Here is a 14,563-nt window from a genome sequence, read left to right as displayed (position 1 = left end):
ATTATATTCTAACTGAAAATTATGTGGACTAGATTTGCCAACAAAGCCAAGAAGACACTCCTGATTTGTCATCACTACTGACATATCATGGCTGTTTCTGTAGCTTTTTGAGATACAACATTCACATGCTTGAGTGAAAAGGGAAGAGAAAGAGTAAGTGAAGGCAAACCGCTCTGATGGATCTTATGTCATGTTCCAGGTTATTGATTCACTCAGTTTATTTATCTCCCCGTTTCATTTACATTTTTCTCTTCTGCTTCTTATGTTAGTAGGACCCACTTTAAAGTAGACCTATCATGCTATATTTGAAAAATATATTGTTGGGCCATACCTATATAAAACATGTCTTTGAAGGTTTTTTTTCAAAATACCAAACAGATCATGCATTTTAGCCATGCGTCATTTCGCTCTATTTGCTCTATTCCAGCCCTGTTTTTGCAAGTGCTGATTCTGTGACGTAGCTTTAATGCAAATGAGCTGCAGCTGACCACGCCCCCCTGCAGGAGAGGGGGGCGAGGCACGAGCATATGCGAATTTGTAAAACGTATGCTAATATTATTCATGAAAATAAATACTGGTGTATATGGTTTTATGCAATCTTTTATTTCATTCTGTCATTGTACATGGCGTTACTATTATATTATATACTACACAGCAATGGCATAACACACCCATTTGCTGATGACAACACACACAACCTTTTGCTTTTGAAATCTGCATATACTTTACCCATCAAACATGAATAATCATGACACATTTTATATAAGCTGTCGGAACTTTATTGTCAAAATCAACGGTTCATTGAACCCATAAAAAATACAGTACGCAGCTTCGTTGGGTCAGTCTGACATGCATCATCTATCATCTATCATCACAGGTTTTCTGCTGGTAGTATGTGAGATGTGTATGTGTAAGAAACAAAGTTAGAAAAAAATCATCTCAATTTAGTATTCAGGATGAGAAAATACTATTTGGATAATTATAATCTGAAATCCCAAAAGATGGGGGCTAACACTGTCTATTTAGCAAAGGGGACAAATATTCATGTATAAAAGACGTACAAAAGTGCATTTTGCATGATAGGTCCACTTTAAGTAAAGCAAATACATAAAACTAAAACTGTTTTTGTTCTTGGTGTTTTGTGTGTGTTTGTGCAGGTGTGATCCTTTACATCCTCCTGGTTGGATATCCTCCATTCTGGGATGAGGACCAGCACAGACTCTACCAACAGATTAAAGCTGGAGCTTATGATGTGAGTTTCGTCCTGACACTAGGGCTGCTCAATTATCTCAGTATCGTATTTGAATCGAGATTACGATTATGGCTTGCAACGATTACGAAAACAACATAATCGAAATAAAACGATTATTTTTTTATTATTTTTTTTTGTAAATACATTTTTTTTGGGGGGTTTTTCAGTTGGATTATACTTAAAATTCATATATACTTAAACGATAATTTTTTTATTTTATAAAATTTTTTTTTATAAATACATTTTTTTTTTTGGGTTTTTCAGTTGAATTATACTTAAAGTTCAGGGTAATCAACTGTTAAAAACATACTGTTCAAAAAAAATTTCTCCAATAAATGGATGTTTTCAAAATCAATGAATAATCTCAATTACAATTATTGACCCAAATAATTGAGATTATGATTTTTGCCATAATCGAGCAGCCCTACCTGACACACACACATTCAGTTACTTACTCAAAAGAAAGTGAAATATCACTTGAGATATTAAGCATATCGATGATTTGTACCCATAATTGTTTCAAAGGTTGTGTCCCCGTTTAGTTTGTTGCATCATTGATACACACACACACACACACACACACACACACACACGTACACGTACACGTACACACACACACACGAGCACACAGATGACATCATACACATTCCTGCCAATGATTCTCTTCTTTAAAACATTAAAATAAAACAATGCTGAGTTTGTCGGCCCGTTTTTTTTTTTTCATGCCGATACACAACTCTACAGTTTGTTGATGTTAAAGCATGAATACAAATTGTCACTGGCCAGATGTGAAGACAACTGCAAGCCAGCAAAAAACAATGCAGGTGTTTAATGTAAGAATGTAAAAAGGCTTGGATGTTTTATGAGGAAGGGAATGCATTCAACACTTTTGCCAAGCTTCAAGGACACATGCAGTGCCTCTGTATTTGATGCATGTTGACTCTGCAGTGGTTGGTGGGCCATTGTAACTGGTTTGTGTGATGTCATTCCCCCAGTTCCCCTCTCCTGAGTGGGACACAGTGACTCCAGAGGCCAAAGACCTGATCAACAAGATGCTGACCATCAACCCCGCCAAGAGAGTGACAGCCACAGACGCACTCAAACACCCCTGGATCTGCGTAGGTGTCACACACTCACACATTTCATATCTTGGGTCAACACTAAAAGCATGACTGTGAACACGACTTATTCCATCACTCTCCTTTTTCTGTTTTTCACAGCAACGCTCCACTGTGGCGTCCATGATGCACAGACAGGAGACTGTGGAGTGCCTGAAGAAGTTCAACGCTAGGAGGAAACTTAAAGTGAGTGAGCTCTCACTGGGAAAAATGCTGTTTCAAAAACAAGTACAAAAATGATCAAACAAGGTGTTTTTGCTTGTAATAAGGAAAATATTTCTTGAATTAAGATTGGATATTTAGAACATACAGTACATCTTGTATTTTGAATTATATTTACCAGAATCAGGAAATGCCGCAAATGCTCGAAAGTGTTCTGTTTTCTGATGTTAGTGGGTGATTTTCCAATAGAAATGTGAAAATGGTTTAATCCGAGATACAACTTTGAGTCTTTGACTCAATTAGATACTTTAGATGCAGTGTCTAAAAGCAAGGCCCTACATCACTGCTGGTTACTTCCTAAATTACTAGGTCTTATATCAAGTGTAAAGACATATTCTGAAAGTACTTGGCAAGACTTTGAGTTCTCGCGGTGCTCAAGTTTTCAAAAAGAAATATGCTAAATCCAGTTATAGGCAAGTTTATTTATATAGAAGCTTTCAACACAAGACAATTCAAAGTGCTTTACTAAGATTGAGCATTAAATGTCCCATGTCATGGCCATTTCTACTGATCACAATTCCATTGTTGAGGTCTACTAGAATAGATTTACATTGTTCAATGTTCCAAACTCACATTGGTTTTCTCATACAGCATCTCTGTATAGCATGTGTATTCACTGAATTTCACTCTCTGTCCTAAACGCCTTGTTGGAGCTCCTGCCCACCTTCATAACACACAAGGGGACGGGTAATAACCAGAAAAGCATGACATGGGACCTTTAAGAAATAGAGTAGCAGAAAAAGATATATAAAATGTCATTTAAAAACAATAATAATAATAAAATAAATATAAAACAAGATAATACATAAAATACATGAATAATAGTTAAAGTGCAGTGTGAGATATGAATAGTTCGATTAAAAGCAAAAATAAAAGTCTTCAGCCTGGATTTAAAAGGACCACACACACACACGGGATTCTGAGAGTTTTTTTCAGATGTTTGAAGCATAATAACTGAACTTCTCCATGTTTAGTTCTGACTCTGGGGACAGAAAGCAGACCAGAAGACCTGAGAGTTATGGATGGTTCATAATTTAGCAGGAGGTCAGAAATGTATTTTGGGCCTAAACCATTCAATGCTTTATAAACAGGGCTGCACATAACTGGTGCGCAGGTGCGCAAGCGCACCTCCGCCAAAAAAAGAGCACTGGGTCATTTGAAAAAAGGCGCATTTGCGTACCAACATTGAGAGAGAAGGGAGAGAAGAGAGGAGAGAAAAGAGAGGAGAGAAAAGAGAGGAGAGAGAAGAGAGGAGAGAGAGAGAGAGAGAGAGAGAGAGAGAGAGAGAGAGAGAGAGATATTTGCGAGTTGCATATGAACCATAGATATGAACTCAGGGCCGGCCCGTAGCACTGGCTAGATGTTCGCCTAGGGCGCCAGATCTGGGGAGGTGCTGCGCTGGCAGTTCTGGGAGGGAAAAAAACATTTTTGACCGTTGGGGCTCATCCTAATTTTCGGCCTTGATGTAACAATATTCATAATTAAGTAAATGTAACACCCTTTTCACCCCGGTTACACGTTTCATTGCCCTGTACGATGGGTGCTGTAAGTGATGAAAATGGGGGATGTTGGTTTATCTGGCGCCCGCAGCTCACAGCCAAAATGCGAGTGAGCGATGGAGAGAGAGAAGGGCGCACCACCCGGTACCGGCGCTGTTGTTATTAGAATCTGGTGCTAGCTGCTCTAACGGATATAAGAAGAAGATGTTTCTACAATAATGTGGAGTCCTCTCCAGTCAAACTGAGAGGCTGATAACTACAGCTCAGTGAGGTAAAGGACTCTTGAGTGTTTAGATAGTTAACTTTAGTCTAAGTTCAAACGGTTTGGTCACAATTTATGTAAACACATATTTCCAAGGCACTCCTTTATAATTATTGGGATAAACAGGTTTGAAATCTTTCCAATGTATACTATAGGACAGTAACCAAAAATATCCTTTACAACTGGAGATAAAAAAAAATGCATAAATAAATAAATGTTAAGGTAAAATAAGATATGAATGAACAACATATATAAAATAAGTTACATTAATTTGTTATTGGCTATGGTAGGTTATTGGTTATGTTCACATACACTTATTTGATTACATCCACTTGTCTAAGATGACAACAGAGATTTTTGACCCAAAACCAGCTGTTGACTTGTGGATGCAAGCAGCTAATCGCAGACTCAACCAGAGAGAAAGAAGTAGGCCTACATCATCAGCTACCATGTCTGACAGAGAGGAAGACAGTGAGGAGAACAGTCAGGAGGGTAGTGATGACAGCTTGTAGGATTACTGGTCGTGCTAATGTTGTCCTGTGTTCACCTCTGCATGTGTGTTCTGTGTTCACCTCTGCATGTGTGTTCAGTGCCGTGTGTCTGGCAAATAAAGTCAAGACCCCCTCAAAAGTTACATTTTATTTCATTTTAAGGATGAGCACCAAGCAACATCTCCAGGTGCTCCTTTGAGAACCAGGGCAAAAAAGTGATGTGCACCCCTGTTTATAAACCAGCAGCAGTATTTTGAAATCAGTTATTTGACAGACAGGAAGCCAGTGTAAAGACTTCAGAATAGGACTGATCCACTTTATTAGTGCGAGTGAGGACTTAGAGAGTTCTAGACATACTTAACCTTCAAGCCAATCCAAACAGAGCTACTCTAATGTCCCGCCTCTCTGCAGGGTGCTATTCTGACTACGATGCTGGCCACTCGTAACTTCTCAGGTAAGACTGAACCAGTGTGGACCAGCCTGAAACATGGCTCCCTTCAATGTCAAAGCTAGAGGTTTTTGACAAGTTTTACTTTATAGTAATTCATTTAGGTCTTCTTTAGATGCTGTCCTTTTGATGGCAGCTTTGATTCCATTCTGATGGCCTTTAGCCTGTACTCCTTTTTCACTGAAATAAATACTGAAGCATGCAGATTGATTCAGTGCCATCTTCTGGTCCCTTTAAAGGGCAAAATGTTCAAACTGAATTCAACAATATTGAAGTTTCTCTGACAAATGACAATAACGTTTGTTTCATTCACATCCATTATATTGTTCTAAACTGTCACTATTATGACCTTTATTGTGTTTCTGTTTCCCTTCCTTCCCTCTCGGTTGGCAACTCATGTGATAGGTAAGAGTTATTCTTAAAGACTTATAGAGCTCTATTATCTTAAAGATATTTTATGTCAATACAGTCAATCAGTTACTAAACATACATCTTCCACAAATCAATCCTACTGATAACAACTCCTCACTGCCTTGGAGAATGCACCAACCCCCAACCAACATAACACCAACCCCCCCCCCCCCCCCCCCCCCTAAACTAAACCGATAAAAAACTGAAACGTTGACTTTAGTTGAAGGTATCAACAGATTACACAATATAGTATTAGGTTAGATCAGGGGTGCCCAACCAGTCGATCACGAGATGTGTCTAAAAATAGAACAACAATATTCTGTTTTATTGTTAATGTCCATTAGATGAAAGCAAAAATATTAAGTTGGAATAAACACATTAGGTTCAACTGAATATTATTGCTTTCAGCTAACCTAATACAGTTATGTGCAATCTGTTGAAATAATACATTTAACTAAAGTCGACGTTTCAGTTTGTACAGTGTACTTACAAAGCATGGCTGTTTCTGTAGTATTTTTTTAGATAAAACTTTTACATGCTAGAGTGAAAATGGGAGGAGAAAGTGAAAGCAAACCACTCTGATGGATGTTATTGCATGTTCCAGGTTAATGATTCACTCAGTTTATTTATCGCCTGCTTTAATTTACATTTTTCTCTTCTGAGTCTTATTTTAGTACGACCCACTTTAAGTTTGCTTGTTTTTTGCTTGCATTGTTTTCTATTTCTCCACACCAGCCAAGAGCCTGCTGAACAAAAAAGCAGATGGAGTCAAAGTAAGTTCAGCTTCCCTTTCCACACTTTCTAAATGAGAAAAAAAAGGTGTGTTTCAGACACGTTTCACACACAGCCATGCCTCTCAGAGTTCTCTGATACACAGCTGTGGGTCCTGACCTCAGGCCACACTGCTCCAGCAAAAACAGGAGCTGGAGTTTCCTCTGTGAGCAAATCTTTCCTGAGTGCGTGTGACACATGTTTCCCCCCCTCTGCATTGTCAATCTGTGTGAGAGGAGGAGGATCTTCTGTGTGAGCAGGAAACTGCTGGAAACTAATAACCCGTGATTAAATGATGATCGGAGGCTTTATCTCTCTGTCATTCTCGTGTGTGTGTGTGTGTGTGTGTGTGTGTGTGTGTGTGTGTGTGTGTGTGTGTGTGTGTGTGTGTGTGTGTGTGTGTGTGTGTGTGTGTGTGTGTGTGTGTGTGTGTGTGTGTGTGTGTGTGTGTGTGTGTGTGTGTGTGTGTGTGTGTGTGTGTGTGTGTGTGTGTGTGTGTGTGTGTGTGTGTGTGTGTGTGTGTGTGTGTGTGTGTGTGTGTGTGTGTGTGTGTGTGTGTGTGTGTGTGTGTGTGTGTGTGTGTGTGTGTGTGTGTGTGTGTGTGTGGCCTAAAGCTGAAAACGTAAAGTGTTTCCAATGATTTGGTTTAGGGCTGAACGATTTAAAGAAAAAATTGAAATTGCGATTTTTCTGGCAGAGATTGCGGTTTCGATTTCAACCACGATTTATTTTCTTTAAATCAAGTTTCAGTGTAAATTAATTAAAACAATGAATTTCATTAAGATAATGCAAGAATGAAAACGGCTGGCAACAGATTTCAAATGCAAGACTGTTTATTAACAAAATATCAAGCATTAAAAAGATCAATGGCTCAGCAGCATCAAAATAATTGCACTTTTGTAAAATAACGTAGGCTACATACAAATTATAACTTATAACAACAAAGTGGAGGAAAAAAAGAAGTCTTACCTTAAAAGTAGTGCAAAATGGCTCAAAGGAGCTAGCTTATGAACATCAGCAGCAGTTACAGATATTCAACCCGTGTATTCAGAAACCTGTGCTTCTTCTTCAAATAAAGTGGCAAGAGGAAGTAAAATGTAAAGGTAGTAAAAATAAATCATAATAATAATCATAATAATTTAAAAAGTTTAAATTACCCTACATTTTCCTCATCAAGAAAAGATGTCAAACTGGTTAAATTATTTTACATCTAGTCTGTATACAAAAGATAAGTAAAAAAGAGTGAACATCTTTTTTAATGGAACAAAGACATGTCAGGGTAACGGTACGTCTACACTACAGGCATCAAAAAATGCTTTCAACGCTTCGCCCATTCACTTGAATGGGGTGACGTACAAGATTTTTAATCTTCGCCGAACTGCATTGTGGGGAGCATGGCATGGCTTTGCAAGCATCACGAGCATCTATCGGCATCAAAAGTTGAACAATGTTCAACTTTTGAGGCTCGATGCTTGGCATCAGCCAATGAAATCCCGTTTATGCAAATCCCGCCAGTGCAAGCGCAGCCAGTCAAACCGCGTGCAAGCTGGGAGAGCCAGACCGCAGTTAATTTCCTCATATTCCAAACGAGATATTACGGTAGCAAATCACCCGGTTCTTTACGACCGGAACTATTTACCGGGATACAAACCGGAGGAACCAGGCATGGAGGGAGGTGGCAGAGACAGTGGGTGAAACTGATAGTTTTTTCGCCTGTTTGGAGAGTTTATATCCAGTTTACTTCGTTTTAACATTGCTATTGCTTTGTATGTCAGGGGCGGGAGGTTCATGTGATTGGTTGCTCGCAAAAAATCGCCAAGCTTCAGACACGCCCAGCTCCAAGATTTTTTCATGCCTGTAGTGTAGACGGGCCGTAAGGTGCCGATAAGAGATTTCAGGGCAAAGTGCAGAAGAACAACAACAAAAATCAATAAATCTTCCCCTTCATCCCTTCAGAGATTTTTGGCCAAGAAAACCAACATGTCAACCTTTGCTGGCTTCAGACATGCACGCTGACATGTGACAATATTGCCACTGGCACTGAACAGTCTCTCTGATGGTGCACTCGTTGCTGGTATGCAAAGGTACTTACGAGCCAACTTGCTAAGCCATGGGAAGTTGACATTGCGCACTCTCCACCAGGCCAGTGGATCTTGCTCTCCATCAATGGTAGGAGTTATGAGGTAGTTGTCCAGTTCTGCTTTAATGGTATCCTCCAACTGCACAGTAGAGGAAGCAGGGACCACCTTGGTCTTAAAAAAGCTGCCCAGTGACCGCTTTCGTTTTGTAGAGGTGGATGGTGGTTCTTCTTCTGCACTCAGGGGCATGGTATGGGTTGTGACACAAGCCCTCTGCTCCTACAACACACAGCAATAAGAGGCATCAATGTTTTGCTATCAGTTGTGATTAAGACCAACGAGGCATTTTGTCTAAAAGTTTAAAATGTCAGTAGAGTATAGTTAAAAAAAACTAAAAATACAACTTTTCGTTTTATTTTGAAACAACAAAGAAAAAGGACAGCTTACCTTTTGTGCCACCTGTTCCATTTCCATCTTCACTCTGTCTTTGATGTATGGGACATTCTCTTCGCTTATGTAGCTTGTCTTGAATCTTGGATCAAGGAAGGATGTGATGTCCAAGGGCTCCTGTGTCACTGGGTCGCTGTATTTCTCTTCAATGTAGTGGAGAGCTCTTGATTTGATCTCCTTGGTGAGATTCGTGTCCTGGTCAGTTTCAGCAAGCGTTGCTGTTCTGAGGAGATGGAGCACTGGCTTCAGGTATGACACGCTTACGTAGTCCTCACCTGAGAGGGCGTCTGTGAACTCCTGAAGAGGACCGAGGGCATTGTTTACAGATTCAAGTACATCTATGTCTTGCCAAGTGGGGATCAGGTGCCGCGTCTTCCTGTCTTCAGACAGAACCTGGCACAGTGCCTTGCTCTGCTCCAACACCCTCCCAATCATTTTCTGCCGGGAGCCCCATCGTGTCGGACATTCAGTGACCAGTGACTGTTGAGGTAGGTTTAAGTCTTGCTGTGCCTGTTTGAATGCCCTCTTCTTCTTCCAGCTGTGAGTGAAGACCGCAACCAGCTGCTTGCAAAGTCCTGTGGCCCGTTTGATTCTTTGATCATCTTTGACAGCATTTTCTGGTGGAAAACATTACATGTATTACAGTATGAAAAGCCATAAGGATAGCTCATAACACAGAATTCATAACATATTGATTACATCTGTTGTCATCTTGTATTAAGTTCAATGACGTTTTTTTAGCAGCAGACGTCAGGTGGTACTACCGCAGTAAGTTATTGCCCATAAATTAATTTGTAATTGGTAATTAATGTACAAGCAAGGAATATGCTTTTTAGATATTCCACTAAAAAACAAAAAATCATTTAATTCGTAATATAGTGGCATCGGCTGTGGTTGCACCACCCTGACATCTGCTACTACAAAAACGTCATTGACCCATTAGTAAGGGCTTCAAAAATAGGGGAGACCGCCTTTGCATCTCTCGGCAATCCGCAATTAAACAGAAGCAAGCAGTATTGGGAGGTTTTAAAGTTTACCCATGAAAGGGTTCATTTTTCTCACTAGGATAAACAGTATGTTAAAGTAGCATTGCGCTAACAGTTGGTCAGCTAACTACAGCTTGACAACAAACCTCTCGGTGCTTCGTCCCTCCCCCCTCCCAACTGTGTTTGAGGGCAGAGTAATATAGCAGAGACTAGGGCCTCTGCGAGGATAATACGAACTCTCACACTTGTAGTAACTTTGTAAACATACACACTCGCACGAACACACATTCTTGTACTTACCAATTGCAAGATGCAGCCTGTGTCCGAAGCACTGCAGTCTGGTCCATTGGTTAAGTTCCATTGCTTTGATCATATTTGTAGCGTTGTCTGTTGTTATGCACGTCTGGGCCTCTTCTTTTAGACCCCAGTTGGCCAAGCACTCCTTCAGCCCCATGGCAATATTCTCTCCTGTATGGTCAGTGGGGAAGTATGCTGTCTGCAGGCAGCGGCTACACAACTCGAAGTTGGCGTTGACGAAATGCACGGTCAAACTCATGTAGGGCTCGGTCGTTCTGCTTGACCACAGATCAGTAGTTGACGCATAAAACTCAGTGTTTTCCAGATCATTTAGAACTTTGGCCTTACATTCTGTGTAGAGCTGTGGGATGGCAACTTGATTGAAGTATGTGCGGGAGGGCAGAACATACCTCTTATCCATTGTGCGTAGCAAACTTTTAAATGCGTCTTTGGTCACTGTGTTTACAGACACCATGTCCTTCGATATGTAAGTCGTTACGGCAGCGGTAATCTCCTTGTGTCTTCGGCTAGTTTTTTCATAAGGCGTCACACTGGCGAACGATGATGTTATTGTTGGCTGACTTGCCGAAGTATGGCTGCTGCTTGATGTTTCACGGTTCTTTTTCGCCATGCACTGCTCATACAAGTTCAGGTGGTGAACTCTCAAGTGGCGATGTAAATTGGTGGTATTGCCAGCCGATGTAGCCACTTTTACACGAGATGTTTGGCACATCACCTGTTTCTGGTGTTCATCATCATCCTCAAATCCAAAATACTGCCAAATGACCGACGTGCTGTTTCTTTTTGGTATTAATTTAGTCGGCTCCGCTTCTGCTCCCGCTTCTGCCATGCTTGAAATTTAATGACGAGCTACACACTGATTGGGGTGGAGAACACGTCATCTGGTCACGCGCAGGCTGCAGCTTTCTGATTGGTAGCTGGCACAGAGCCTTGGGCATTCATGTGAAATTATTGACGAAATTATTATTATTATGCACCAAGAAAAACCGCAGCTTTGACGATCCCAAAATCGTGTTGTCTGAGATCGCGATTTTCGGTCTAAAACGATAGATCGTTCAGCCCTAATTTGGTTGTACTAGAGTAACTAGATGATAAACTGTCCTAAATGTCAACCATTGAAGTGTTTCGAGAATTGTAGAACTCTAGTAAATGCATTACTAAATAGTCCAAAGACAATCTGATGAATGCAGATTGTGCTCACAGAGCACATTATCTGCACTGTTATTGGCTTCAGTGTGTTCTAAATGTTCTGTTATGGTGCATTGCCATTGCAGGGCCTCACTCGGCTTAGTACGGTATAGTTAGGCCTTGTTAGGCCAGGCTAACTTTATGCTGCGTTTCCATTACAGTTTAGGAACTGGGGTAGTAACTATAGTAACGCAGTGTAGGCGGAGTGAAACAACCTAAAAAAGACTGGAGCTGCAAAGTTTTATGGGGATTCAAAGTAATTTGATCTGAAAAGTCTGAATCCCACTGCATCCTCTTCAGGTCCTTTCCTTTGCAGTGCCCATGTTAAACAGGTACCTCCCTTATAATGGAGCTGCCTGAATGATTCATGTGCTTTTCTTCCTGTTGTCCCCTGTTTGTCTTCTCAATGACTTGAATGACTTCACTTTAACTCTCCACATCACTCTTTATTCCAAACGGAGTAGAAGTTTCCCATCACACCCAATGAGTTCATGTTCTTTGAATGGTTTCAACCACTGCTAAAGACACTGCGTTGAATGGTTGATGACCAGAGGTGGGAAGTATCAAAGTACATTTACTCAAGTCCTTTTGAGGTACTTTATACTTATACTAGAGTCTAATACAATTCAAAGCGATTGTACTTTTTACTGAGTTAATACTTTATTTATAAATTTAGATTTTTTTACACACAAAATGTATAAAGAATTTTTAAAATAAGGTGTTTTGATGTAGATTAAACTATTCAAAACTATATTTACACAAACTAGCAGTGGGTTGACTAAACAATAATCCGGCAGCAATTATAGTAATTGTTTATGTAATTTTTTGTGTAAATATATTTCACAGTTTTTTCAAAGGTGAATGATTTCTTCTTTCATTTAAATATTTATTGTTTTTTTTCCTGTAATGAGTACTTGTACTCCTAATATTTAACGTACATTTTCCTGATCATGCTTAAATAATTTTACTTGAGTACCATTGTTAATGCAATACTTTTACTTGTAATGGAGTATTTTTACATTTGAGTACTCGTTATTTACATAAGTAAAGGATCTGAATATTTACTCCACCTCTGTTTAATGTAATTATTAAGGGCTGATCTGTTACCTGTGTGTTCTTAACAAGCCTTAAGATTGTAAAAGCTGTGGCACATGTGGGTGTGAGGTGGTGTTTCACAGTCAGGATAATTTCCTCTCCTCTGATGTGTTGTGGCTGCCCACCGCAGAAAAGGAGGACGGACGGTGTGGAGTATTTCAGGGTATGCCTGCTGCTGCCTGTTAGCAGCTGACTCCTGCAGTGGTAGTTAGTCAGCAGTAGAAACCATTGTGTTTGAATCCCAACACAGCAGCTTCAGGCTGGCAAGACACTACATGACTTACAGACAGCATACAGGAAGTGTGGCTCCACTTCCTTTATGCTGCTGGGATACTGGGGTAATCTGTTCACACTGTATATAGATTTATATTGACTGATTTTAAAGAGTTTTACTTCTATTTTTAAATCGGATCATTTTTGGACCCAACAAAGTTACTGAATAAATCCACTTAATGCAAAACCTTGTCTGTAGTGTCAGGTCCAGATGGTGGTTTTGGACTCAGTATCTGAGGCTGAGGCCCTGCATCATTAGACAAACTAAGGGCAGTGCTTTTACCTTGTGTTATTAGGTACAGACTAGATGTATTTAAACAGATTACGCCCACAAGTCAAATTTTAAAAGTCTGTATAAATCAGAAAACTTGTGTTAAATGAAAAATCATCTGTTGTTAAAAATGTTGTCTATAGTTAACAGTCATGTTATGTCTACCCAGCACAAGAATAAATCCTGAACATGTGGTCGATAGTTGTATTTACTGCTAGGTTTCCAGGTAGCTTTCCTAATAGTATCACATGGATGAGATCCAAATGTTACCCTATTACTTGTGAGTTAAATGTTAAAGTAAAAAGCTGTAGATGTCATCTTTTTTATACAGGTATATAGTACTAAAGCTATATGATCAGACTCAAAATCAGATCTTTTCATATGTGATTGGCAACAGTCCAACATGTTCTTTTGAAGACACTGATTCGTATCCTGTTCCTGCTTTGTTGAGTCTGTTTCGGGAAATCTGTTTACATGCTCACATATTTTCAGTCTTTTTCCATGATGCTGGTTGTGCTCAGGATGTGATGTTTTCATACCACAAAGAGTAACCCGACTTCCTGTGAAAATGATGATGCGTTTGCCAAAGTTTTCTGTACACAGTTAGCATTTTCCAGGTTTCTGTTACGATGGTGGTTACTGTATGCTGTAGATACTAGCTCACACCGCTGTGAAGGCCTTGTAGGAATATTCTACAATATACTGTTTCTACCCAATCAATAAAATCACTACAGATATGTAAACAGATAGTTAGCAAAAGTTAATTAAAGGTACATACCTGACATAATCAGTTAGCTTGAATCCCCACCGTGCTAATAGCCGGACATAAAGCTGCTAGGGTAACATGATAAGGTAATACAATATATCCCCAATTTCTATCACGATTATTTGAGCTATTAATTGAAAACCCATTCTTCAAATATGAAATTTGATTTGATTTTTGGAGTAAAACTATGAGCATCAATATATTGAAGAATGCTATCTGGTGTCAGCTGTCTCATATCAGTCTCAGACATAATAGCTTTTCAAGGGCAAAATAGATATTACAACTAGAAAAGAGAGGGTATAATGTGATTTAATTGTGGTAAATGCAATTATAGAAAAGTAATTTCTGTCATTTCGTACCTAATATATCATTCTTCTGCAGAGTAATTAGGTCATTTGTCTCTTCCTCCAGCTCTATAAGTGGAAGAGCCTCTGAAAGAACGCGCTGGTTATTAACTCTTTCCTTTGTAAAAGTTGGTGATGTTTTTCTGTACTGTCAGGGATATATGACCATGTTCAGACTCAAAGTGTTCCATGTTAGATGGACCACAGACCACTGGCCTTTTTCTTGAACAACGTTCCACTTTTCCCTCCACAGCAGCTGCTTGACTGTTTAAACACTAAGTCTTGTCCGTCTGTCTACCTGTCTGTCACTCTGTCACTCA

General features: G+C 39.7%; 2 protein-coding genes across 9 annotated transcripts in view; one reads left to right on the top strand and one right to left on the bottom strand.

Moving 5' to 3' along the window:
• The window catches only part of camk2d1 (calcium/calmodulin-dependent protein kinase (CaM kinase) II delta 1), a 107,432-nt gene that overhangs the window by 76,441 nt on the left and 16,428 nt on the right, over positions 1 to 14,563 (top strand). For all 8 annotated transcript variants that reach the window (XM_079669790.1, XM_079669795.1, XM_079669793.1 and 5 more), the window contains exons 9-13: positions 1,158 to 1,252; positions 2,248 to 2,370; positions 2,473 to 2,556; positions 5,256 to 5,298; positions 6,439 to 6,476. In XM_079669790.1, coding sequence (XP_079525916.1) covers positions 1,158 to 1,252; positions 2,248 to 2,370; positions 2,473 to 2,556; positions 5,256 to 5,298; positions 6,439 to 6,476 — 383 coding nt within the window. The remainder of the gene's footprint in view (positions 1 to 1,157; positions 1,253 to 2,247; positions 2,371 to 2,472; positions 2,557 to 5,255; positions 5,299 to 6,438; positions 6,477 to 14,563) is intronic.
• On the bottom strand, positions 7,522 to 14,554 carry LOC307032073 (E3 SUMO-protein ligase ZBED1-like). The gene is made up of 3 exons (XM_079669787.1): positions 10,289 to 14,554; positions 9,000 to 9,619; positions 7,522 to 8,831 (listed from the first exon to the last, which is right to left on the bottom strand). Exons 1-3 carry the CDS (start codon positions 11,133 to 11,135, stop codon positions 8,427 to 8,429), a joined length of 1,872 nt encoding a protein of 623 aa, XP_079525913.1. The 5' UTR covers positions 11,136 to 14,554; the 3' UTR covers positions 7,522 to 8,426.

Source organism: Notothenia rossii, assembly GCF_949606895.1.
Source record: "Notothenia rossii genome assembly, chromosome: 3".
NCBI lineage: Eukaryota > Metazoa > Chordata > Actinopteri > Perciformes > Nototheniidae > Notothenia > Notothenia rossii.
The sequence above is the reverse complement of the archived record's forward strand: the minus strand, read 5'-3'. Positions and strand labels throughout refer to the sequence as shown.